The sequence below is a fragment of the Oncorhynchus nerka genome, linkage group LG12 (assembly GCF_034236695.1).
Source record: "Oncorhynchus nerka isolate Pitt River linkage group LG12, Oner_Uvic_2.0, whole genome shotgun sequence".
NCBI classification, from domain to species: Eukaryota; Metazoa; Chordata; class Actinopteri; order Salmoniformes; family Salmonidae; genus Oncorhynchus; species Oncorhynchus nerka.
This window is the reverse complement of record NC_088407.1, coordinates 51,197,562-51,221,900: the sequence shown is the minus strand read 5'-3', so window position 1 is coordinate 51,221,900 and position 24,339 is coordinate 51,197,562. Positions and strand designations below refer to the sequence as shown.

The 24,339-nt window shown below is 43.7% G+C and overlaps 1 protein-coding gene across 2 annotated transcripts in view; it reads right to left on the bottom strand.

The window, feature by feature from the left end:
• Positions 1-24,339, bottom strand: part of LOC115138337 (kinesin-like protein KIF13B) — an 86,119-nt gene that overhangs the window by 40,018 nt on the left and 21,762 nt on the right. For both annotated transcript variants that reach the window (XM_029675096.2, XM_029675098.2), the window contains exons 4-9: positions 6,251-6,263; positions 5,861-5,921; positions 5,058-5,150; positions 4,569-4,749; positions 3,780-3,867; positions 2,943-3,077 (exon numbers count right to left, since the gene is read on the bottom strand). In XM_029675096.2, coding sequence (XP_029530956.2) covers positions 2,943-3,077; positions 3,780-3,867; positions 4,569-4,749; positions 5,058-5,150; positions 5,861-5,921; positions 6,251-6,263 — 571 coding nt within the window. The remainder of the gene's footprint in view (positions 1-2,942; positions 3,078-3,779; positions 3,868-4,568; positions 4,750-5,057; positions 5,151-5,860; positions 5,922-6,250; positions 6,264-24,339) is intronic.

The window sequence follows — 24,339 nt, the reverse complement described above, 5'->3', positions numbered from 1 at the left end:
ATTGTGAAACAAAAACAGAGAGACTGACCAATGCACACATAGATTGCCTCACAAGGATAGCAACAGACTATACATTTAGAATTCAGTCAAGGAGCAGAAGAAATTTTCACTCATCCAACTACTGCGGTAACCCTTAATATGGGTCTTATGCATGTGATGTATCCTATTTGATGTCTGTGTATATTTGTGATGTGCTGTATCATCAGTTGCATGTGCTCTATTGCTCTCAATTGATAATATTGGAAGAAAAAGTACAAATGAAAGACGTGCGGCCCTCAATGGTTGTCTCAACCTAAAGTTGCCCCCTTACAAAAAATTATGAGTAACACTGAAGTAGAGTGAGAGGATGAGAGAATTTTAGATAACAAAAGCATTACAGCAGTCGCAGTGTTTCCACTGCAGCGTGGCGCTGCGCCACGGCAAAACAAATCTGGAACATTTCAAAATGCTAAAACAGTCCACATTTACTTTCCCTCTGCAAACAAAACGAGTAACTAATAGAAAAATCAAAACAACCCCATAGTAGAATAGTTTATACATTTACCTAGTTGTTGTGCGTTCGATGCGGGAGAAATATTCCTCACAAGGCGCATTCAAGCTGCGAGTGCCATAGGGAGGGAACATGCATTCTGACAAGTGGTCAATGCACAACCATTCATAACGCAATCGCAGGGGAAACAGCAGTTGTAATGGTTTTTGTTAAAGGGGGGTCCCAGCTTTATTGATTTATTTCTCAACTCCTAAATCTGCACCATTTAAAACCCAGAGTTTTAAGCAGCAGCATGGTTAAGCACCTTTTTTTTTTTGTGTCTTAAGAAATTGCGATTAGCCAGTTTACAATTTTAGTTGGGCAAGAGTAGTGGTAACCAGGGAAAGTGTTGTGGGAAAATGTGTGACATGAAGTGGTTTCGGTGAGAAGTACAGACAAAACTACCTTAACAGGTAGGCCTACATTATACTCACTGTGTTTGTCATTTCTTGGGGACATAAAATGCATCAATATGCATAACTAGTTAAAAGATCACATTTGGGATCTAGCTAATGATTAGCACATTAGGGTAAATGCAAATAGGCAACCCCATGCTTCAGCCTATTTATAGATACTATGCTGCATCAGTTGGGCTACAGGTGATAATGCTAATAGCATACCCGATAATATGGACCAGGGGTGTCCAACCCATTCCATGGAGGGCCTAGTGTCTGCAGGTTTTTGGTTGTTCCGTTCAATTACGACAACCAGGTGAGGGGAGTTCTTTACTAATTAGTGAGGGAGGAGAGAAAACCCGCAGACACTTGACCTTCCGTGGAATGAGGTTGACACATGATATAGACCAGTGCTGCCCAACCCTCTTCCTGGAGATCTACCATCTTGTGGGTTCAGGCCAACCCTAATTTAACACCTGATTCTACTAATTAGCTGCTCAACAAGACCTTAACTAGTTTCTCCCATTCGTCTCTAGATCCTCTCAAACTCTGTCAGGTTGGATGGGGAGTGTCGCTGCACAGCTATTTTCAGGTCTCTCCAGAGATGTTTGATTGGGGTCAAGTCCGGGCTCTAGCTGGGCCACTTAAGGACATTCAGAGACTTGTCCCGAAGCTATATCTGCGTTGTCTTGGCTGTGTGCTTAGGGTCGTTGTCCTGTTAGAAGGTGAACCTTCACCCCCAGTTTGAGGTCCTGAGTGCTCTGGAGCAAGTTTTCATCAAGGATCTCTCTGTACATTGCTCTGTTCATCTTTCCCTCGATCCTGACTAGTCTCACAGTCCCTGCCACTGAAAAACATCCCCACAGCTTGATGCTGCCACCAACATGCTTCACAGTAGGAATGGTATTGGCAAGGTGATGAGCAGTGCCTGGTTTCCTCCAGACGTGATGCTTGGCATTCAGGCCAAAGAGTTCAATCTTGGTTTCATCAGATCAGAGAATCTTGTTTCTCATGGTCAGAGTCCTTTAGGTGCCTTTTGGCAAACTCCAAGCGGGCTTTAATGTGCCTTTTACTGAGGAGTGGCTTTCGTCTGGCCACTCTCTAATAAAAGGCCTGATTGGTGGAGTGCTGCAAAGATATGAGAAACTTCCAGAAGGACAACCATCTCCACAGATGAACTCTGGAGCTTTGTCAGAGTGACCCTCGGGTTCTTGGTCACCTCCCTGACCGAGGCCCTTCTCTGCCGATTGCTCAGTTTGGCCGGGCGGCCAGCGCTAGGAAGAGTCTTGGTGGTTCCAAACGTCTTCCATTTAAGAGTGATGGAGGCCACAGTGTTCTCTGGGACCTTCAATGGTGCAGACATTTTCTGGTACCCTTCTCTAGATCTGTGCCTTGACACAATCCTGTCTCTGAGCTCTATGGACAATTCCTTCGACCTCATGGCTTGGTTTTTTGCTCTGACATGCACTGTCAACTGTGGGACCTCATATAGACAGCTGTGTGCCTTCCCAAATCATGTCCATTCAATTGAATTTTCCACAGGTGGACTCCAATCAAGTTGAAGAAACATCTCATGGATTGACCTGCGCTCAATTTCGAGTCTCATAGCAAAGGGTCTGAATACTTATGTAAATAAGGTATCAGTTTTTTTTTATATATATATATATATATACATTTTTATATGTGTAAAAACGTATATTTGTCATTATGGGGTTGTGTGTAGATTGAGGAAAATGTTTAATTTAATCAACATTAGAATAAGGCTGTAACGTAACAAAATGTGGAAAAAGTCAAGGGGTCTGAATACTTTTCGACTGTAACCAATAACCAATATGTTATTGGACTCTTTTCTGGAGGTGGAAATTATATCTTAGCGTAATTTTATTTTCATCAATTTTGGAGTAGAATGTCCTTTTAAAAAGTCATAAGAAGATTGGGGGGGTTTGTGTCTCTGTGTCCATGTGTGTTTCCATGTTTGTGTGTGTGTGTGTCTGTTCCTGTGTGTCAGCATGGCTTACCCCAGACTGCAGGTCTTTGAGTGTGTGTGTGAGGATGATGTTGAAGACTGCGTGAGATCTGCTGCTCTCCTCGTTCATGTTGGTGGCGGCCACCGTACGAGACTTATTCCCCTCTGACATCAGAGACTCGATGTCCTAGGAGAGATCGGAAAGGGATGGATGGATGGAGGGAGGAAGAAGAGGAGGGGGGTATCGGAGAGGATGGAAGGACAGTGAGAGATGTAAGGAGAGAGAGAGAGAGAGAGAGAGAGAGAGAGAGAGAGAGAGAGTGAGAAGACAAACGGGGGACGGAAGAAGGCAGGAGAGAAAGGAAGAATAGAGAACAGAGAGCGGAAGGGAGATGCTATAAATAATTCATTAGTAAACAAATAAATACTTGTATATTGTTTCCAGAGAAACCATCCCTCTTGGGCAGGGCAGCATGACACATTTACAAAAGCTGAAGAACAGCCGTGCATCCAGGTACTTTTTTTTGCAGGTACTCGAGTTTTCAGTGAACTCCACACACTGCTGTTCATGCTCCCAAGTGATTCTATCATTACGTTTCGACCATTAGGTCTTCATCAGACATCCTGACCTAATAAAGTCCCCTGGGAGCATGAACACCCCAGCATGGTACAATACCACTGATGTGAGAACAGCTAGCAAACCTCTCAGCTGACACACCCCTCTCTACTCTCCAACCCAGACCATAAATATCTCATGGAGATACCATATCATCGTATCAATTCTGTCGCTTATGAATATTGAATAAAGCTTGTATCATCAGTAGCATGGTCATATCAGTAGTCAGTCAACTAGTGGTGGTAGTGGTACAGCAGTGGTATTGTGGTGTACCTTGTAGCTGGCCACAGCCAGACGAGACAGGCCGTCCACATACGGCCCCAACACCTTGTGTTCCCTCACTCTCAGAGCCTGTCTGCTCCTGGGGGGGATGACAGATATGAATGTGGTTTACTATGGAAGAAATACACAGTCATCATGCTTCCATGCTCTTATCTAAAAATAATATAAATTAAATGAATGCATTTATACATTTCTACCATTTTTCATTTGTAAATTAATAAAACAATTATTCATTTATTTGTAAATTAATTCATCTCAAATAGTGTTCAATTTGAGATGTATCCCTATACACTCTCCTACATTCTGTGTAAAAGCAACAGTTCTCCAAATAGAATCAGCAATAGCCAGATCAACACAAGTGGTATATCATTAGGCCAAGTTCTAGCATCTGTATAATGTGGCAGACTGACTCCATATGGCCGTCAGATGTCGGACCTCCCACTCCTGTGGCACGCAGCTCTGCTATTCTATTGATTGTTTTAGCAGGGGTCAGAGGTGACGGGGTCATAACCTTTGGGGTCAAGCGTGAGCCATAGAAACTGTGAGCAGACAAACAGGTGCAAATGTGTGCAAAACCATTGGGGCCCTGCCCCGAAGCATGTTTGAAAACATACTGGATAGGCAAAAGCTACCAGTATGTCATGGAACAATTGAGTTATTAGTGACTACATCAAGGGAGGAAGCGTGTTTAAATTATTTAAAAATGGGGCCACAGACAAACTGTAGTATATTCAAACAATTAACTAAAACAAGAGGTCATGTGGAGGTTAAAGGTCGTACCCTTTGGGGTCAAGGAGGTCGCGGACCTTCTCGTTGTATATCTCCATGTAGGAGACCTCTATGGTGAAGCCTTCCCCCTCCCTCTGCTCCAGCAGGGTCCGGTCAAACAGAGAACTGCACAGCCGCGGGATCAGACCTGGAGAGTCCACCGAACCCATCATTGTGTACGACTTCCCCGAACCTGGAGGGACACACACATACAGCCAATGGGTGAGCACGGATGTGAGGAGACAGCCAATGGGAGAGCATAGTAGGGAGGTGACAGATGAACCCCTAAGGATCTGTTACATGCTAATCAGAACAGCCAATAGTATATGTCATAGGGAAAAACTCAATTGCATTTCCTTGATTCCTTGTCTCCTCCTTAGCCATTGGATGAGATGGTGACCTTCTGACCTCATCCAATGGGTTTGGAGAAGGAGGCGAGGAGAGAGGCCGCAAGTAATAAAGGAAACGCAATTCAGATTCTCCCATAATGTAATAACATACCCGTCTGTCCATAGGCGAAGATGCAGGCATTGTAGCCCTGGAAAGCGTTGTGCAAAAGACTCTCCCCAAGGCACTGGAACACCACGTCCTGACCTGGAGACAACCACCAGGCAACGTTACAACACCACACATTATTATACAATATAAAACAGTTCGAAAATACTTCATTGATCCCTTTAGGGGTGCTTTAGAAAATGATCTGGAGCACACAAACAATTACAAAATAAGCTACAAGCTATGCATTTTTTAAATTTATTTTACCTTTATTTAACCAGGCAAGTCAGTTAAGAACAAATTCTTATTTTCAATGACGGCCTAGGAACAGTGGGTTAACTGCCTGTTCAGGGGCAGAACGACAGATTTGTACCTTGTCAGCTCGGGGGTTTGAACTCGCAACCTTCAGGTTACTAGTCCAACGCTCTAACCACTAGACTACCCTGCCGCCCGCATGTTAATTTAAAATAGGACCTTCAGACCGTAGCCATGAACAGTGCGAGAAACAATCACCTACAGATTCATCCAAGCGAGTAAACGACAGAGAATTCAGGTGGGATCCTAATTCCTTAGTCACCGTAGAGACAAATGTTTGAAAAAATACCTAAAAACCACCTGAACAGACCTATCCCATTGAGCAAAAGACGTTGAAAAGACTGTTTCAATGTCTTTTCAACCAAAAATACACTGTTTCAATGTCCTTTCAACATCTTGTGCTCACAGGGACACCTCTAGATACACGAGGTGGAGGAAGAAGAGGGAAGGAAGGGAAGTGAGGAGGGGCTAACGTGAGGAAAATGAAAACTGACCCGCAAACTTGTCCTTTTCCGACTCGTCCATGGACCAGAAACAGTAGTCGTAGGCAAAGGTCTGAGGGACAAGACAGAATGAAACAAAACAGTTTAGAACTGATTTAAAACAGGCAAAACATATTGGAATGATCAGTTAAAATGGCATTGTTACGGTGTCATTTCAACCAGTTTTGCCCGTTGGGTGTTTCTTGTTGAGCACTGGCAATGATAAACATGGCATACAAATGAACCGTGTGTGTACATGTCAACATAAAAGTACAATGATTGCTTTATAAAACGCATGAATACAGCGTAGCTAGAATGTAAACACAGAGACATTAACAGCATTGCCAACCAAACATTAACACAATCAATAGTAATAGCAGCCAGTCACAGTACTGGACTTACCTTGGTCTGATTCCTGATGAAGTTCACACGAGGTCACAGGATGGCCACATGGGTAGAGGTAGAGAAAGAAAGAAAGAAAAGGTGGACATTTAGACTAAAGCATCATGTCTCAGACACCATGTAAACAAACACCAGGAATTACTGGACCCGTATTCTCAAAGAGTCTGATCTGATCTAGGATCAGGTCCTCCATGTCCATATAATATTATTAATTATGATCCAAACAGAAAACCTGATCCTATATCAGCACTCCTACTCTGAGGTACTTTGTGGACACTGGCCCTGGTGTACTGTAGTGCACCCCGAGACAGACAATCACACACTGTAACAGGATTTTCTGAGACAGGTCTAAAAACGAATTCTTCTGGCACTGCGTTAAGGGTACACACAGTTTGGTGAGGGCTTTGAGATTATTCTCCGTCAATAACCCTGCTCATTTTAAGAGGCCCACTTGTGATCTTAAGAAGCATAGTTTGAGTATAATGATGTGTATTCAGATTACATCCTACTATCAGTGATGTGATCATCACTAGATAAGTCAAGAAAAGAAAGACTGCTGGTCTATCTCAATGATGAGCTACAGATAATGGAGGATACAGTAGTTAGTATTCATATTAGCGTTGTTTTGCTATTTGTCTGAGACAGGATGCATGGGTAATAAAGCTAACATGAACCTATTCACAGGAATGCACGCTAGCTTCCACTCTTCCTGCTCCCTCTCCCCTTCTCTCAGTCTTTCACACTCTCTCTCTCTCTAAAATGTTCAACCCTGTGGCTGCCGAGGCCTGGAGTTGATAAACCCTTGTTTATGACAATGTTTCATTACTGTTTCCAACCCCATAGGCTATATCATGGGGGGGGGGTGTCCTGGCTCCCGGCTCCCTGTGCGAACAACACTGAGAGAGAGTGAGAGAGGGAGGGTCTATAGGACACAAAGCCCCGCTCTTGATCCATGTCATCAGTTGGACTTTGTTCAGTGGACCTGAACACAAACAGAGAGAACATCACTCAATGGCAGAGGAGAGGATGGAGGAGGGAGAGATAGAGGGAAAGGGGGAGAGAGAGAATCGGAGATTCGCATAATGACAAGAGAGGGAGAGTCGAGCCGAACAGCAGGGTAAATATGCATTTAAGGACTCCCTTATCTACCCTGTGGCTGAGCAGAAGCTTTACACAGCACTGAATGAACACAATGACCTATATAAACATTACACTCCAACACACAGGCCGTGGGAGAAAGACAAGGAGACACTCAGTTTCTACACCGCATTCACAAAATGCTGGGGATGTTACTCTCTAACACAAACACACGGGCTCCCCTCAGAGAGCAGGCATGACACACGTATTTGCACACACACCTTTTCAGACATTTTGTGTGTCCTTTGAAATTCCCACACACTGGTTGTCCATTAGTAAATTAGTTTAATAATAGATTACACAGCAACAGTACAGCAACAGTACACACACAGTTCATATCTGAAAAAGAATCGCCATGTGCGAGAGCACACATCATGACATGGAGTCACACACACACACACACACACACACACACACACACGAGAGACCCACTGGAGCATATACAGCAATGTTAGTGACAACAGAGGAGAGCTGGCTGGCACAAAGACAGAGATAGAGATAGGAATAAATATGGCCGCAGGCTGTTCCAGTAACCTGGGGCTGGGCTTGTCGTAAGGGATCAGCTCAACTGTATAACAAGCAGAGCCACAGGCAGAGAGTGCATGTGTGTGTAGGTGTGTGTGTGAGCGTCACATCTCCAGAAACTGCAGGGAGGATTAGAGACCCCTGGGGTACTAGTTAACATGTCAGCGGGTTGGGCCTCCATCTCACAGGCCCAGGAGTAGACCGTGCTGGGTGGTGGACATGGACCTCCAGGATGGGACCAGGATAGCCAATCATGCTTTAGTGACTGGGCCAGCATAGCCAAATCAGGCTTCAGGGACTGGACCAGCATAGCCAATCAGAGTTTAGGATCAAGACCAGTGCATCTATCGGAAGCTATGCTGACTAGGGATGTGACAAATAGACAATTTATGTTAATGTTGAATTTTCTGTTCAAACTATAAGAAAAATTCATACAATTCCATGTGAATTTACAATGCAGCTGAGCTGCTGCTAGCAATGGTGTGGGTCTCAAGGTTGCTCCCTTTCATATAGTTAAGCATTGCACCTGTACTACCATCACTGTACCTCAATTCTACCTCGCAAAGTTTGCATTTCCTTCTCATTTAACTCATTTAACTTTTGCTGACATTTGTCCAACTGTTAACGACAATGTAATGGAGAGTCGACTCCAAAATAATTGATTCCTCGCACATCAACTTCCAGGCACGACTCCAATTTTTTGGAACGGAGGAGACTGTTCAGTACGGCAACTAATCAAACATCTTTCATAGCGAGCTAGCGAGGGACAGAGAGAGAGGGGAGGGACACAGTATAGGCAGTTCGGGCACCAGGCAGACATAGTCAGAACCATGCTCTAGGCCTAGTTGCAATGTCTTGCAACTTCGGTAAAGCAGTAAAGGCTTCTTCCAAAATCAAGTTTTGATTGGTAACAGCAAGAATCCCCTCCTGGCTCAAGCACCTTGCTGTATAATAAACTCAGCAAAAAGAGGCACGTCCCTTTTTCAGGACCCTGTCTTTCAAAGATCATTCGTAAAAATCCAAATAACTTCACAGATCTTCATTGTAAAGGGTTTAAACACTGTTTCCCATGTTTGTTCAATGAGCTATAAACAATTAATGAACATGCACCGGTGGAACGGTCATTAAGACACTAACAGCTTACAGACGGTAGGAAATTAAGGTCACAGTTAAGTTAACTTAGGACACTAAAGAGGCAATTCTACTGACTCTGAAAAACACCAAAAGAAAGATGCCCAGGGTCCCTGCTCATCTGCGTGAACATGCCTTAAGCATGCTGCAAGGAGGCATGAGGACTGCAGATGTGGCCAGGGCAATAAATTGCAATGTCCGTACTGTGAGACGCCTAAGACAGCACCACAGGGAGACAAGACAGACAGCTGATCGTCCTCTCAGTGGCAGACAACGTGTAACAACACCTGCACAGGATTGGTACATCCGAACATCACACATGCGGGACAGTTACAGGATGGCAACAACAACTGCCCGAGTTTCACCAGAAACACACAATCCCTCCATCAGTGCTCAGACTGTCCGCAATAGGCTGAGAGAGGCTGGACTTAGGGCTTGTAGGCCTGATGTAAGGCAGGTCCTCACCAGACATCACTGGCAACAACGTCGCCTATGGGCACAAACCCACAGTCACTGGACCAGACAGGACTGGCAAAAAGTGCTCTTCACTGACAAGTCGCGGATTTGTCTCACCAGGGATGATGGTCGGATTCGCGTTTATCGACGAAGGAATGAGCGTTACACCGAGGCCTGTACTCTGGAGCGGGATCGATTTGGAGGTGGAGGGTCCGTCATGGTCTGGGGGGTGTGTCACAGCATCATCGGGCTGAGCTTGTTGTCATTGTATAGCAATCTCAGCGCTGCGCGGTACAGGTAGACATCCTCCTCCCTCATGTTGTACCCTTCCTGCAGGCTCATCCTGACATGACCCTCCAGCATGACAATGCCACCAGCCATACTGCTCATTCTGTGCGTGATTTCCTGCAAGACAGAAATGTCAGTGTTCTGCCATGGCCAGCGAAGAGCCCGGATCTCAATCCCATTGAGCACATCTGGGACCTGTTGGATCGGAGGGTGAGGGCTAGGGCCATTCCCCCCAGAAATGTCCGGGAACTTGCAGGTGCCTTGGTGGAAGAGTGGGGTAACATCTCACAGCAAGAACTGGCAAATCTGGTGCAGTCCATGAGGAGGAGATGTACTGCAGTACTTAATGCAGCTGGTGGCCACACCAGATATTGACTGTTACTTTTGATTTTGACCCCCCCTTTGCTCAAGGACACATTATTCAATTTCTGTTAGTCACATTTCTGTGGAACTCGTTCCGTTTATGTCTTTGTTTGCCCTGATCTTAGAGAGCGTCCCACATATCCCAGAGAGGTTACACCCCGGCCATCCTACAATCTAAGTTTGATACCCTCAATCTCACACAAATTATCAATGAACCCACCAGGTACAACCCCAAATCCGAAAACACGGGCACCCTCATACATATCATCCTAACCAACTTGCCCTCCAAATACACCTCTGCTGTTTTCAACCAAAATCTCAGAGATCACTGCCTCATTGCATGCATCCGTAACGGGTCAAACGATCACCTCTCATCACTGTCAAACGCTCCCTAAAACACTTCAGCGAGCAGGACTTTCTAATTGACCTGCCCGTATCCTGGAAGGATATTGACCTTATCCGGTCAGTAGAGGATGCCTGGTTATTCATAAGGTGAATGCACCAATTTGTAAGTCGCTCTGGATAAGAGCGTCTGCTAAATGACTTAAATGTAAATGTAAATGTATTCTTTAAAAGTGTCTTCCTCACCATCTTAAATAAGCATGCCCCATTCAAAAAATGTAGAACCAGAAACAGATATAGCCCTTGGTTCACTCCAGACCTGACTGCCCTTGACCAGCACAAAAACATCCTGTGGCGTTCTGCATTAGCATCGAATAGCCCCCGTGACATGCAACTTTTCAGGGAAGTTAGGAACCAATATACACAGGCAGTTAGGAAAGCTAAGGCTAGCATTTTCAAGGAGAAATTTGCATCCTGTAGCACAAACTCAAAAAAGTTCTGGGACACTAAAGTCCATGGAGAATAAGAGCACCTCCTCCCAGCTGCCCGCTGCACTGAGGCTAGGAAACACTGTCACCACCGATAAATCCACTATAATTAAGAATTTACATTTTTCTACGGCTGGCCATGCTTTCCACCTGGCTACCCCTATAGCCGGTCAACAGCCCTGCACCCTCCACAGCAACTCGCCCAAGCCTCCCCCATTTCTCCTTCATCCAAACCCAGATAGCTGATGTTCTGAAAGAGCTGCAAAATCTGGATCCCAACAAATCAGCCGGGCTAGACAATCTGGGCCCTCTCATTCTAAAATGATCTGCCGAAATTGTTGCAACCCCTATTACTAGCCTGTTCGGCCTCTCTTTCATATTGTCTGAGATTCGCATAGATTGGAAAGCTGCCGCGGTCATCCCTCTCTTCAAAGGGGGAGACACTAGACCCAAACTGCTACAGACCAATATCTATCCTACCCTACCTTTCAAAAGTGTCTTCTCGAAAGCCAAGTTAACAAACAGATTACCGACCATTTCGAATCCCACCGTACCTTCTCCTCTATGCAATCTGGATTCCGAGCTGGTCATGGGTGCACCTCAGCCACACTCAAGGTCCTAAACGATATCATAACCGCCATTGATAAGAGACATTACTGTGCAGCCGTATTCATCGACCTGGCCAAGGCTTTCAACTCTGTCAATCACCACATTCTTATCGGCAGACTCAACAGCCTTGCTTTCTCAAATGATTGCCTCACCTGGTTCACCAACTACTTCTCTAATAGAGTTCAGTGTGTCAAATGTCGGAGGGCCAGTTGTCCGGACCTCTGGCAGTCTCTATGGGGGTGCCACAGGGTTCAGTTCTCGGGCCGACTCTCTTCTCTGTATACATCGATGATGTCGCTCTTGCTGCTGGTGATTCTCTGATCCTCCTCTACGCAGACGACACCATTCTGTACACCCCTGGCCTTGCTTTGGACACTGTGTTAACTAACCTCCAAACGAGCTTCAATGCCATACAACTCTCCTTCCGTGGCCTCCAACTGCTCTTAAATGCAAGTAAAACTAAACGCATGCTCTTCAACCGATTGCTGCCCGCACCTGCCCGCCCGTCCAGCATCACTACTCTGGACGGTTCTGACTTAGAATATGTGGACAACTACAAATACCTAGGTGTCTGGTTAGACTGTAAAACTCTCCTTCCAGACTCACATTAAGCATCTCCAATCCAAAATGAATTCTATAATCGGCTTCGTATTTCGCAACAAAGCATCCTTCACTCATGCTGCCAAACATAACCTCGTAAAACTGACCATCCTACCGATCCTTGACTTCGGCGATGTCATTAACAAAATAGCCTCCAACACTCTACTCAACAAATTGGATGCAGTCTATCACAGTGCCATCCGTTTTGTCACCAAAGCCCCATATACTACCCACCACTGCGACCACCACTGGCCTTCGATTCATACTCGTCGCCAAACCCACTGACTCCGGGTCATCTACAAGTCTCTGCTAGGTAAAGCCCCGCCTTATCTTAGCTCGCTGGTCACCATAGAAGCACCCACCCGTAGCATGCGCTCCAGCAGGTACATCTCACTGGTCACCCCCAAAGCCAATTCTTCCTTTGGCCGCCTTTCCTTCCAGTTCTCTGCTGCCAATTACTGGAATGAACTGCAAAAATCACGGAAGCTGGAGACTCATATCTCCCTCACTAGCTTTAAACACCAGCTGTCAGCAGCTCACAAATCACTACCCATCTGTAAATAGCCCATCCAACGTCCTCATCCCCATACTGTATTTATTTATTTATCTTGCTCCTTTGCACCCCAGTATCTCTACTTGCACATTCATCTTCTGCACATCTACCATTCATGTTTAATTGCTATATTGTAATTACTTCACCACCATGGCCGATTTATTGCCTCATTTGCACACACTGTATATAGACTTTTTCTACTGTATTATTGACTGTATGTTTGTTTATTCCATGTGTAACTCTGTGTTTTATGTGTCGAACTGCTTTGCCTTATCTTGGCCAGATAAGGCAAAGCAGTTGTAAATGAGAACTTGTTCTCAACTAGCCTACCTGGTTAAATAAAGGTGAAATACATTTTTTAAATTTAGTTAGGATTCTCTATGAGATTTTAAATATACTTGTTAGCATTGCTAACCTTCAGGTTAGTGGGGTTTACAGAATAACCTGATGAGGCACAAGGTCGGTATGAAGGGATAACAATCTGGATACCACCCAAGCCTAGTTCTAAGTCCACAACAATGCCTAAACGACATAAGGAGACCACTTTTGAGGTGTGGGAAAATTGAAGATATTTAAACATTAAACATACCTTTAATGCAAGTGCATACCAGCCAGAGACCTTTGCTTGGTTAGCGGTGTTTCGGACGTGTCATTTCCAGTCACAACTTGCAGAGTTGTTTACGTGCTGCTGTGCATTTTGTTGCTAACCTTACTTTACTACCTGACAACTTTACGGTATTTACTATTTTATTACCATTTATATTTTTAGTTTTTCCCTCACTCAACTTTTTTTCAATCAACTTTTTCACTCCGGACGCTTTATCTGGACATGATTCGTCAGGACCTCCACCAGCCAAAGCTAAGTAGTAACATTAACATGATGCCTTCTAATTTCAGTCGCTGTGCTCATAATATACAGGAGAATGATCGCCTTAGGGCGAGGATAGCTGTGCCGCAAGCCCAGCTTCAGACGCAATCGTTAGGCAACGGTAATTTCAGTGTAGGAAAGAATGAAACAGCGTCTGTGCCACCATTAAGTACAGATAGTAGTATAAATCCCCTCGCACGGTCCCGCAGCCGGACAACTTTCTCATGGCTTCTGAAGGGAAATGCTGTAGGAATGCTCAACCGGTGTCGCTCATTCAGCCGACAAACTTTCAATCGGTTCTCCCCATTAAGCAGCGAGTCGGAGTCAGAGGCTTCTCTGGTCTCTACTCCTCCCGTTACGTGGTTTGAGACGCCGAAGCCTCCCACCATTAGCTCTGACAAATTGAAAACCCTAGTCATTGGCGACTCCATTACCCGCAGTATTAGACTTAAAACAAATCATCCAGCGATCAAACACTGTTAACCAGGGGGCAGGGCTACCGACGTTAAGGCTAATCTGAAGATGGTGCTGGCTAAATCTAAAACTGGTGAGTATAGGGATATTGTTAACCAACGATGTTAGGATGAAACAGTCAGAGGTCACCAAGCGCAACATAGCTTCAGCATGTAAATCAGCTAGAAAGATGTGTTGCCATCGAGTAATTGTCTCTGGCCCCCCTCCCAGTTTGGGAGAGTGATGAGCTCTACAGCAGTCTCACAACTCAATCGCTGCTTGAAAACGGTTTTCTGACCCTCCCAAAATATACAATTTGTAGATAATTGGCCCTCTTTCTGGGTCTCACTCAAAACACGACCAAGCCTGGCCTGTTGAGGAATGACGGACTCCATCTTAGCTGGAGGGGTGCTCTCATCTTATCTACGAACATAGACAGGGCTCTAACTCCCCTAGCTCCACAATGAAACAGGGTGCAGGCCAGGCAGCAGGCTGTTAGCCAGTCAGTGTAGTCAGCTCAGCTATCCCCATTGAGACCGTGTCTGTGCCTCGACCTAGGTTGGGCAAAAATAAACATGGCGGTGTTCGCCTTGGCAATCTCACTAGAATAAAGACCCCCTCCATTCCTGCCATTATTGAAAGAGATTGTGATACCTCACATCTCAAAATAGGACTACTTAATGTTAGATCCCTCACTTCCAAGGCACTTATAGTCAATGAACTAATCACTGATCATAATCTTGATGTGACTGCCCTGACTGAAACATGGCTTAAGCCTGATGAATTTACTGTATTAAATGAGGCCTCACCTACTGGTTACACTAGTGACCATATCCCCTGAGCATCCCGCAAAGGCGGAGGTGTTGCTAACATTTACGATAGCAAATTTCAATTTACAAAAAATAAAAACATTTTCGTCTTTTGAGCTTCTAGTCATGAAATCTATGCAGCCTACTCAATCACTTTTTATAGCTACTGTTTACAGGCCTCCTGGGCCATATACAGCGTTCCTCACTGAGTTCCCTGAATTCCTATCGGACCTTGTAGTCATAGCAGATAATATTCTAATTTTTGGTGACTTTAATATTCACATGGAAAGGTCCAGAGACCCACTCCAAAATGCTTTCGGAGCCATCATCGACTCAGTGGGTTTTGTCCAACATGTCTCCGGACCTACTCACTGCCACATTCATACTTTGGACCTAGTTTTGTCCCATGGAATAAATGTTGTGGATCTTAATGTTTTTCCTCATAATCCGGGACTCACTCATAATCGGACCACCATTTTATTATGTTTGCAATCGCAACAAATAATCTTCTCAGAGCTCCCTCTGTGATTGAAGATATCCCTCTAGTGGTGTGGGGGCTGTGCTTTGGCAAAGTGGGTGTGGTTATATCCTGCCTGTTTGGCCCTGTCCGGGGGTATCATCGGATGGGGCCACAGTGTCTCCTGACACCTCCTGTCTCAGTCTCCTGTATTTATGCTGCAGTAGTTTAGTTGTCGGGGGGCTAGAGTCAGTCTCTTATATCTGGAGTATTTCTCCTGTCTAATCCGGTGTCCTGTGTGAATTTAAGTATGCTCTCTCTAATTCTCTCTCTCTTTCTTTCTTTCATTCTCTCTCTCTCGGAGGACCTGAGCCCTAGGACCATGCCTCAGGACTACCTGGCATGATGACTCCTTGCTGTCCCCAGTCCACCTGGCCGTGCTACTGCTCCAGTTTCAACTGTTCTGCCTGCGGCTATGGAATCCTGACCTGTTCACCGGACGTGCTACCTGTCCCAGACCTGCTGTTTTCAACTCTCTAGAGACAGCAGGAGCGGTAGAGATACTCTCAATGATCGGCTATGAAAAGCCAACTGACATTTACTCCTGAGGTGCTGACCTGTTGCACCCTCGACAACTACTGTGATTATAATTATTTGATCATGCTGGTCATTTATGAACATTTGGCCATGTTCTGTTATAATCTCCACCCGGCACAGCCAGAAGAGGACTGGCCACCCCTCATAGCCTGGTTCCTTTCAAGGGTTTCTTCCTAGGTTTTGGCCTTTCTATGGAGTTTTTCCTAGCCACCGTGCTTCTACACCTGCATTGCTTGCCATTTGGGGGTTTAGGCTGGGTTTCTGTACAGCACTTTGAGATATCAGCTGATGTAAGAAGGGCTATATAAATCATTTCGATTTGGATTTGATTTCTGTAGTGCACATGTGATTGCACTTAGCTAAAAACATTGACACTGGATTGATGCAAATAATCCTAATATTCTGCCAGGTAGGCATAGGCTACTTTGTAGTAGAGGTCAACCGATTATGATTTTAACGCCAATACTGATACCGATTATTGGAGGACCAAAAAAGGCTGATACCGATTAATCGGACGATTGTTTTTAATATCTATTTGTGATAATGACAATTACAACAATACTGAATGAACACTTATTTTAACTTAATATAAAACATAAATAAAATCAATTTAGTCTAAAATAAATAATGAAACATGTTCAATTTGGTTTAAATAATGCAAAAACAAAGTGTTGGAGAAGAAAGTAAAAGTGCAATACGTGCCATGTAAAAAAGCTTAACGTTTAAGTTCCTTGCTCAGAACATGAGAACATATGAAAGCTGGTGGTTCCTTTTAACATGAGTCTTCAATATTCCCAGTTAAGAAGTTTTAGGTTGTAGTTATTATAGGACTATTTCTCTCTATACCATTTGTATTTCATATACCTTTGACTATTGGATGTTCTTATAGGCACTAATAGTATTGCCAGCCTAATCTCGAGAGTTGATAGTCTTGAAGTCATAAACAGCACAATGTTTGAAGCATAGCAAAAAGGTGTTGGCAAACGCACGAAAGTGCTGTTTGAATGAATGCTTACGAGCCTGCTGCTGCCTACCATCGCTCAGTCAGACTGCTCTATCAAATATCAAATGATAAGACTTAGTTATAATTTACACACAAAAATATGAGCCTTAGGTCATTAATATGGTAAAATCGGGAAACTATAATTTCGAAAAACAAAACGGAACTGTTCTGGATTTTATCTAACGGGTGGCATCCTTAAGTCTAAATATTGCTGTTACATTGCACAACCTTCAAATGTTACGTCGTAATTATGTAAAATTCTGGCAAATTAATTACGGTCTTTATTAGGAAGAAATGGTCTTCACGCAGTTCGCAACGAGCCAGGTGGCCCAAACTGATGCATATACCCTGACTCTGCTTGCACAGAATACAAGAGAAGTGACACAATTTCCCTAGTTAAAATAAATTCATGGTAGCAGGCAATATTAACTAAATATGCAGGTATAAAAAAATATACTTGTGTATTGATTTTAAGAAAGGCATTGATGTTTATGGTTAGGTACACATTGGTGCAACGTCGGTGCTTTTTTCCCCCGCAAATCTGCTTGTTAAATCATCACCCGTTTGGCGAAGTAGGCTGTGATTTGATGATAAATTAACAGGCACCGCATTGATTATTTGTAACGCAGGACAAGCTAGATAAACTAGTAATATCATCAACCATGTGTAGTTAACTAGTGATTATGTTAAGATAGATTGTTTTTTATAAGATAAGTTTAATGCTAGCTAGCAAATTACCTTTGCTCCTTGCTGCACTCGCGTAAAAGGTGGTCAGCCTGCACGCAGTCTGCTCGTGGATTGCAATTTAATCGGCGTCCAAAAATGCAGATTACCGATTGTTATGAAAACTTGAAATCGGCTATGCCGATTAAATCAGTCGACCTCTACTTTGTAGTTAACATTTTATTTAGAAGGTTTTTGGGAAAGCCCTTCCATCTACCAGCAGACCATTATCATTAGCATTATCGCTAACAGCTCCACAAAGTGTAGACATAGGCACGGACCATCACAGACAGGGGCATTCCTATACCGTTTCAGAAAGTTGAAGGAAAATACAAATCACTGATGCATTTTGTTAATGTCTTATGAATAACTTGGGCAAAGGTATTTTCTAATATGTTCATTACATTTGGTTGACTTCCAATTAAGTTTAATACATTTTTTAATATTGTTGAATGTTTTTATGTCTAGATTCCATGATTCAGTCCACGTTTTCCACAAAGCAGATTTTATAGGGTCCTACTTCTTCAACACACACAGACACATCACCCGTTGGCCCTGCCCACTCCCTTCCTAAACAATGTAGCCTAGCTAGAGTTACTTTGACCTCGTCCCAGCACAGTGACTGCTCCCTCCAGCCCAATGCCCACAACACCAACACATGACCAGAGCCTAAAAACATTATACAGTAAGGTGGACTACCACGCCTATATGGATGGTTAGGAAGGGGAAACACTAGACAGTACTAGGTTCAGGTGAATTCTATAAAGAGACCGTATCAGGGCTCTCAAACCCTGTTTGAGTAGGTTTTTGCTCCAACCCTGGGCTTAACTCTGATAGCCACGGAGGGAGGGAGGAAGGCGTGGGCGATGGATGGATGGATGGTCGGAAAGTGGAAGTATTTGGCAGCTGCTTCCCAGCCCTCGCCCCACCACCCTCCACTCCACCACCAACCTACCCTCGCCCCACTAGCTTGCTCATCTCATCCCCTGGTATTCCCACCTCCCAGCCAGGCCTGGCTCCAGCAAGCTGTTACAGCAGCAGCAGACTGACATGTTGTCTCAGCCTGCCCGAGTCTGGGTACTGAGGGTAGAGGACATCTGCTCAAGTGGGCTTAGCAGCATGCCAGCAAGGCACAACACCTGCACCCATAAAACATTATGGCCTTATGGATGATGATATGTGGGGTGGAAAAAAGGTTGTCTGATACGGGCTGGGACCATTGTTAATGGTTCCATCCAAGTTGCTGTGTGTGTGCGTGTGTTTGTTTACTCCCATTGGCAGAGCTGTGACAACCAGGTAGGCTAGACATACAGTACCAGTCAAAAGTTTCGACATACCTACTTATTCAAGGGTTTTTCTTTATTTTTACTATTTTTAGATTTTAGATTCTTCAAAGTAGCCACCCTTTCTTTGCCTTGATTACAGCTTAGCACACTCTTGGCATTCTCTCAACCAGCTTCATGAGCTAGTCACCTGGAATGCATTTCAATTAACAGGTGTGCCTTGTTAAAAGTTAATTTGGGGAATTTACTTTTTTTAAAGCGTTTGAGCCAATCAGTTGTGTTGTGAAAAGGTAGGGTTGGTATACAGAAGATAGCCCTATTTGGTAAAAGACCAAGTCCATATTATGGCAAGAACAGCTCAAATAAGCAAAGAGAAACGACAGTCCATCATTACTTTAACATGAAAAGAGGTTGACATGAAGGTCACATATTAACAAGGCACACCTGTTAATTGAAATGCATTCCAGGTGACTAGCTCATGAAGCTGGTTGAGAGAATGCCAAGAGTGTGCAAAGCTGTAATCAAGGCAAAGAAAGGGTGGCTACTTTGAAGAATCTAAAATATATTTAGATTTGTTTTACACTTTTTTGGTTACTACATGATTCCATATGTGTTATTTAATAGTTTTGATGTCTTCACTATTATTCTACAATGTAGAAAATAGTCAAAAATAAAAATGAGTATGTGTCCATACTTTTGACTGGTACTGTAAGCAAATGGATCAAGCCAACTTCCTTGATCCTGTTCTAGACAATTCTTAGAATAGAAATGTCTTACAATCAAACTCGGGAGACTAAAACAGAGGATTGTCATGTCACAAAAGACCTACCATTCACAGGGAGAATCTCAATTGCATTTCCATGATTCCTTGCGTCCTCGCCTCCTTCTCAAAACTCATTGAGATCGTTCTCCACTGACCTTCTCCTCCAACGGGAGCCAAGAAGAGAAGCGAGGAATCAAGGCAATGCACACACTTTGTGGGCTTTCACACCGAATTGGTTTGGAGCGGGGTGTTTTTTTAGAAACTTTTTATCTAAACTCTTACCCCTTAATTCGGTTAGTTTGGACTCCTCACTTGGGAGCACACTACACAACAACATACAGTGGTTCACTCAAAAAGAGTGGATTCAATTTGTACAGTAGTGCGGTACGCTACAGGTGAGAACGCAGTCCAGACCAAACAAAAAGAAACAGAGTCGCACATTGGTTGTTTGACTGCAAGCCTTTTATGCAATGCACACGGCATCATAACTTGATATCGCTGAAACATTCAGTGAGTAGCAACACATTTATGAACGCATCTGATGCAGATTAGGGGAGATGGGGCTATCTGATGCAGATTAGGAGAGATGGGGCTCTGATGCAGATTAGGGGAGATGGGGCTATCTGATGCAGATTAGGGGAGATGGGGCTATCTGATGCAGATTAGGGGAGATGGGGCTATCTGATGCAGATTAGGGGAGATGGGGCTATAGGCTACTGAAGCCTATTCACGTAGCAGTTAGTGGCTATTCCCACATGTTGTTGGAAGACCAAAGCGAAAGTAATATGACAATTGGGACACACGAGTGATGCTTCATGATAATCATAGATGGATTTAACACCAGCATTTCTGTCTAATAAACAAATGACTTGCATGGACAGGTTTTGGTTAGGAATTTTTGTTTGTTTGATATGTGATTTTTTTTTAAACTACAACGTATTTTTATTTAACTCAGTTTTGAGCTATAGTTCAAATCAATGTGTGGGAGTTTATTGGCCGGGTTGTTAAATTCAATTCATGGCCCAATTAACCCAAGCACTGGACTGCTGTAAATTAAGCCAGGCATCGACTTCTGGAAGCAGGGGGGAATCCTCTTTACTCTCCTGTGCAGTGCTTTGTTTCCTGTCATTCAGGCCAATAGATTTCCTCCTGTCACAGAGTCACTGTAAAACTGTCAGTGTTTTTTTTATCCTCAATTTGGGATGGGGATTTGCTTTCACGGCAGCTGCTGGGCTGGCATTCCCCAACACACACACAGAGCATGGTTTATATAGGCCTGGCTACATACCACCGAGACAGCCACAGGGTGGAAGACATGGGAGTTGAATGTAATCCTCTAGGATTTATTCCAATACGTGATAGTTTAGATTGTACAGCTGTAGTAATAGGACTATCGGAAGAATCTTCGGAAGACTGGCCTTGGGCCTAGAGTTGTATATCACTTCTAAAGCCCCAAAGTAATCTAGAGGCTACACACACCACAGCCACAAAACATACCACAACATTGTGTCATGAATCTCTCACTCCCCAATTCGATCTAAAAGGCTGCACCATAAACCACAACGCTTTTTTTACTGGCTGTCAAAAAGTCAGCGTTGCCATTTCTTAATTAGGTTTATGAGATTAAATACAGTAAATCTGAAAGGCTCTGCTCAACTGAAGCCAAACTGGTTAGCATAGTTCTAGTGGAAGCTACACCACACTGCGTTGCATGCCATTGCCCCGTGAGTAAATCTGATCTGAAAAAACATTGTAGGCTAATTCCGTCAAAAATTCTCATCTTAACCGGCGGATTTTAAATGATCCTTTTGTGAAGTGCACCCGGGAACTCTGTAGATGGTGAATGATGGGATCGATAAAACCAGAATTGGAGGATACTCAATCATTGTTTAAATCTCCAGTTTGGGAACATTTTGGCTTCACAGTCAATAACAACAGTGATGGAGAGAGAGTTGTGGATAAAACGTTAATAGTATGTTCTCCACTGCTAAACTAAAAAAAAGCCCAGAGTAGTGCGTGTAGCTTGTTGTTGTCGGCCAATCACAAGTCACCAAAGCGCCACTATAGTCATAGAGCCTCCATGTGTGCCAAAGCAAGTTAGGAGATTATCTAAACAACGGTTGATATTAAAATGATAGAATTTAAAGTTAAATGACAAGTACTGAAAATGGTACAACGACCAAGAGCCATTTAATCATCTAAATGGAGGTGCTGATATTTGTAATTGCAGGGCAGGAAGAAAGTGCATGCTCAATTAGCCTAGCTAGCTAGTTACACTATATACCGTACCAGTCAAAAGTTTGGACACAGCTACAGATTTTCTTTATTTTTACTATTTTCTACATTGTAGAATAATAGTAATGACATCAACACTATGACATAACACATATGGAATCATTTAGTAACCAAAAAAAGGTTAAAAACAAATCAAACTATATATTATATTTGAGATTCTTCAAAGTAGCCACCCTTTGCCTTGATGACAGCTTTCCACACTCTTGGCATTCTCTCAACCAGCTACATGAGGTAGTCACCTGGAATGCATTTCAATTAACAGGTGTGCCTTATTAAAAGTTCATTTGTGGATTTTCTTTCCTTCTTAATGCTTTGAGCCAATCAGTTGTGTTGTGACAAGGTAGGGTTGGTATACAGAAGATAACCCTGGTAAAATATTTCAGAGGCAGTTTGGAACTCGGTAGTGAGTGTTGCAACCGAGGACAGACAATTTTTCCACTTCACAATAACAGCACTTACAGTTTACTGGGGCAGCTCTAGCTGGGCATAAATTTGACGAACTGACTTGTTGGAAAGGTGGCATCCTATGACGGTGCCACGTTGAAAGTCACTGAGCTCTTCAGTAAGGCCATTCTACTGCCAATGTTTGTCTATGGAGATTGCATGGCTGTGTGCTTGATTTTATACACCGGTCAGCAACGGGTGTGGCTGAAATAGATGAATCCACTAATATGAAGGGGTGTCCACATACTTTCGAGATTAGTGTGGAAGAACTTGACTGGCCTGCACAGAGCCCTGACCTCAACCCCATCGAACACCTTTGGGATGAATTGGAATGCCGACTGCGAGCCAATCCTAAATCGGCCAACATTATTGCCCAACTTCACTAATCCTCACGGCTGAATGGAAGAAAGTCCCCGCAGCAATGTTCCAAAATCTAGCTGGCTAAATTATTTCTATGATAAACATTAATTTGATGGCCATGCAAAAGCTCATTTACTTGTGTGGCTTCCAGCCAAATACCGTTGCACTTCTGTTGTCATCTGATGAAAATGAAGCTATATTCTGCCGAATGTGTTGCACCAATGTATTTTCTGTGAAGGATAACTATAGTTGCACGTCCCTGATCACTCTGTTGAAGCAAAAAAAAACACTTGACTTTCAATATAAAACGTGTGTAAAATGGTTTAAAAACGCAGATATTTTTTGGTCTGTTTTGAAAATATAGATGAATCAACTCTAACGCGACGCCTGCATATCTACCCCTCATCCCGCCACTTCTCTCCTCCCCCATAGCGCCGAAGGCTCAAAACATCAACCTCCATCTCTTCTCCTCTATTTCACTCATCCCTCCATACCCCCATGGCACCTGTGAGACCAGGCAGGATGGAGCCAGATATGATGAGCACTACAGGAAAAACAACCTGAAGGCATAGGCTAGAGGCACGCACACACCCCTAGGGGTTTGACAGTCATGGAATTTTGAAAGCAGGTTATTGGTCAGCCAAATGACTGTGGTTACAGTAACAACCATTTGAATAACCGTTTGTTTAATTTTTAAATACACACATTTTCCTCTCCTCCGCTCCTGACTGCATGTGCTGCTGCTGCAGGGAGGGGGGCGTTGCCTAGACAACCCAACTCGTTTGCTACAACACGTTACTTGTTTCAGCCAGAAGTAAAAAATAAAAAAACTTTTTTTTTTTAAGTTTCATCACGTTGTAGAGTCCACGTTACAGCAGACTCCCCCGCAAGAATGCCCGGCCATTCCGTCTTCAGTCAGCTTTTATTTCCACCAAAAAAGTCATAATAATAAATATGTATTTGTATGGTTATGACGGTTATTTTTTTCATGACAGTCTTCACACATAACTGTCAGTTACACGGTTATACAGTAAGTGTACCAGACCTAACACACACAAACAAACACTAAAGGGAAAAACAAATATAATTGAAGCAAACGATTGTCTGTCAACAATCTAAAAACACACACACTGAGTGGGAGTTGAGTGGCATATCACTTATTCAATTAACAGGTGTGCCAACAGCAGTAAAACACACAGACACCCGTTTCCCTTCATCCATGAACATTCTTCCATTGAATGCTTAAGCTGCACTTCTTCAGCTCTTTATTAAAAACATCCAACACTCTGACAGCAGGTATTGGGACACGTCCTTCGACTGACACTAGGCTACATAGAACAACTGACTGACATAGGCCTATTTCCCCAGTGACATTCTCCCAGAAAAGAGAGCTACATCACTGTGTGATTTACACTCCAGATAGGACTGGGCCTAACTGGAGTGTAAAGAAGGTAGGGGAGGCTTTGAACATGTCTCTTAAAAATGTTTCCTGTGTATTCCATCAGGTCTCTCCCTTCCTTTCATCTCCAGCTTTGCATTTCA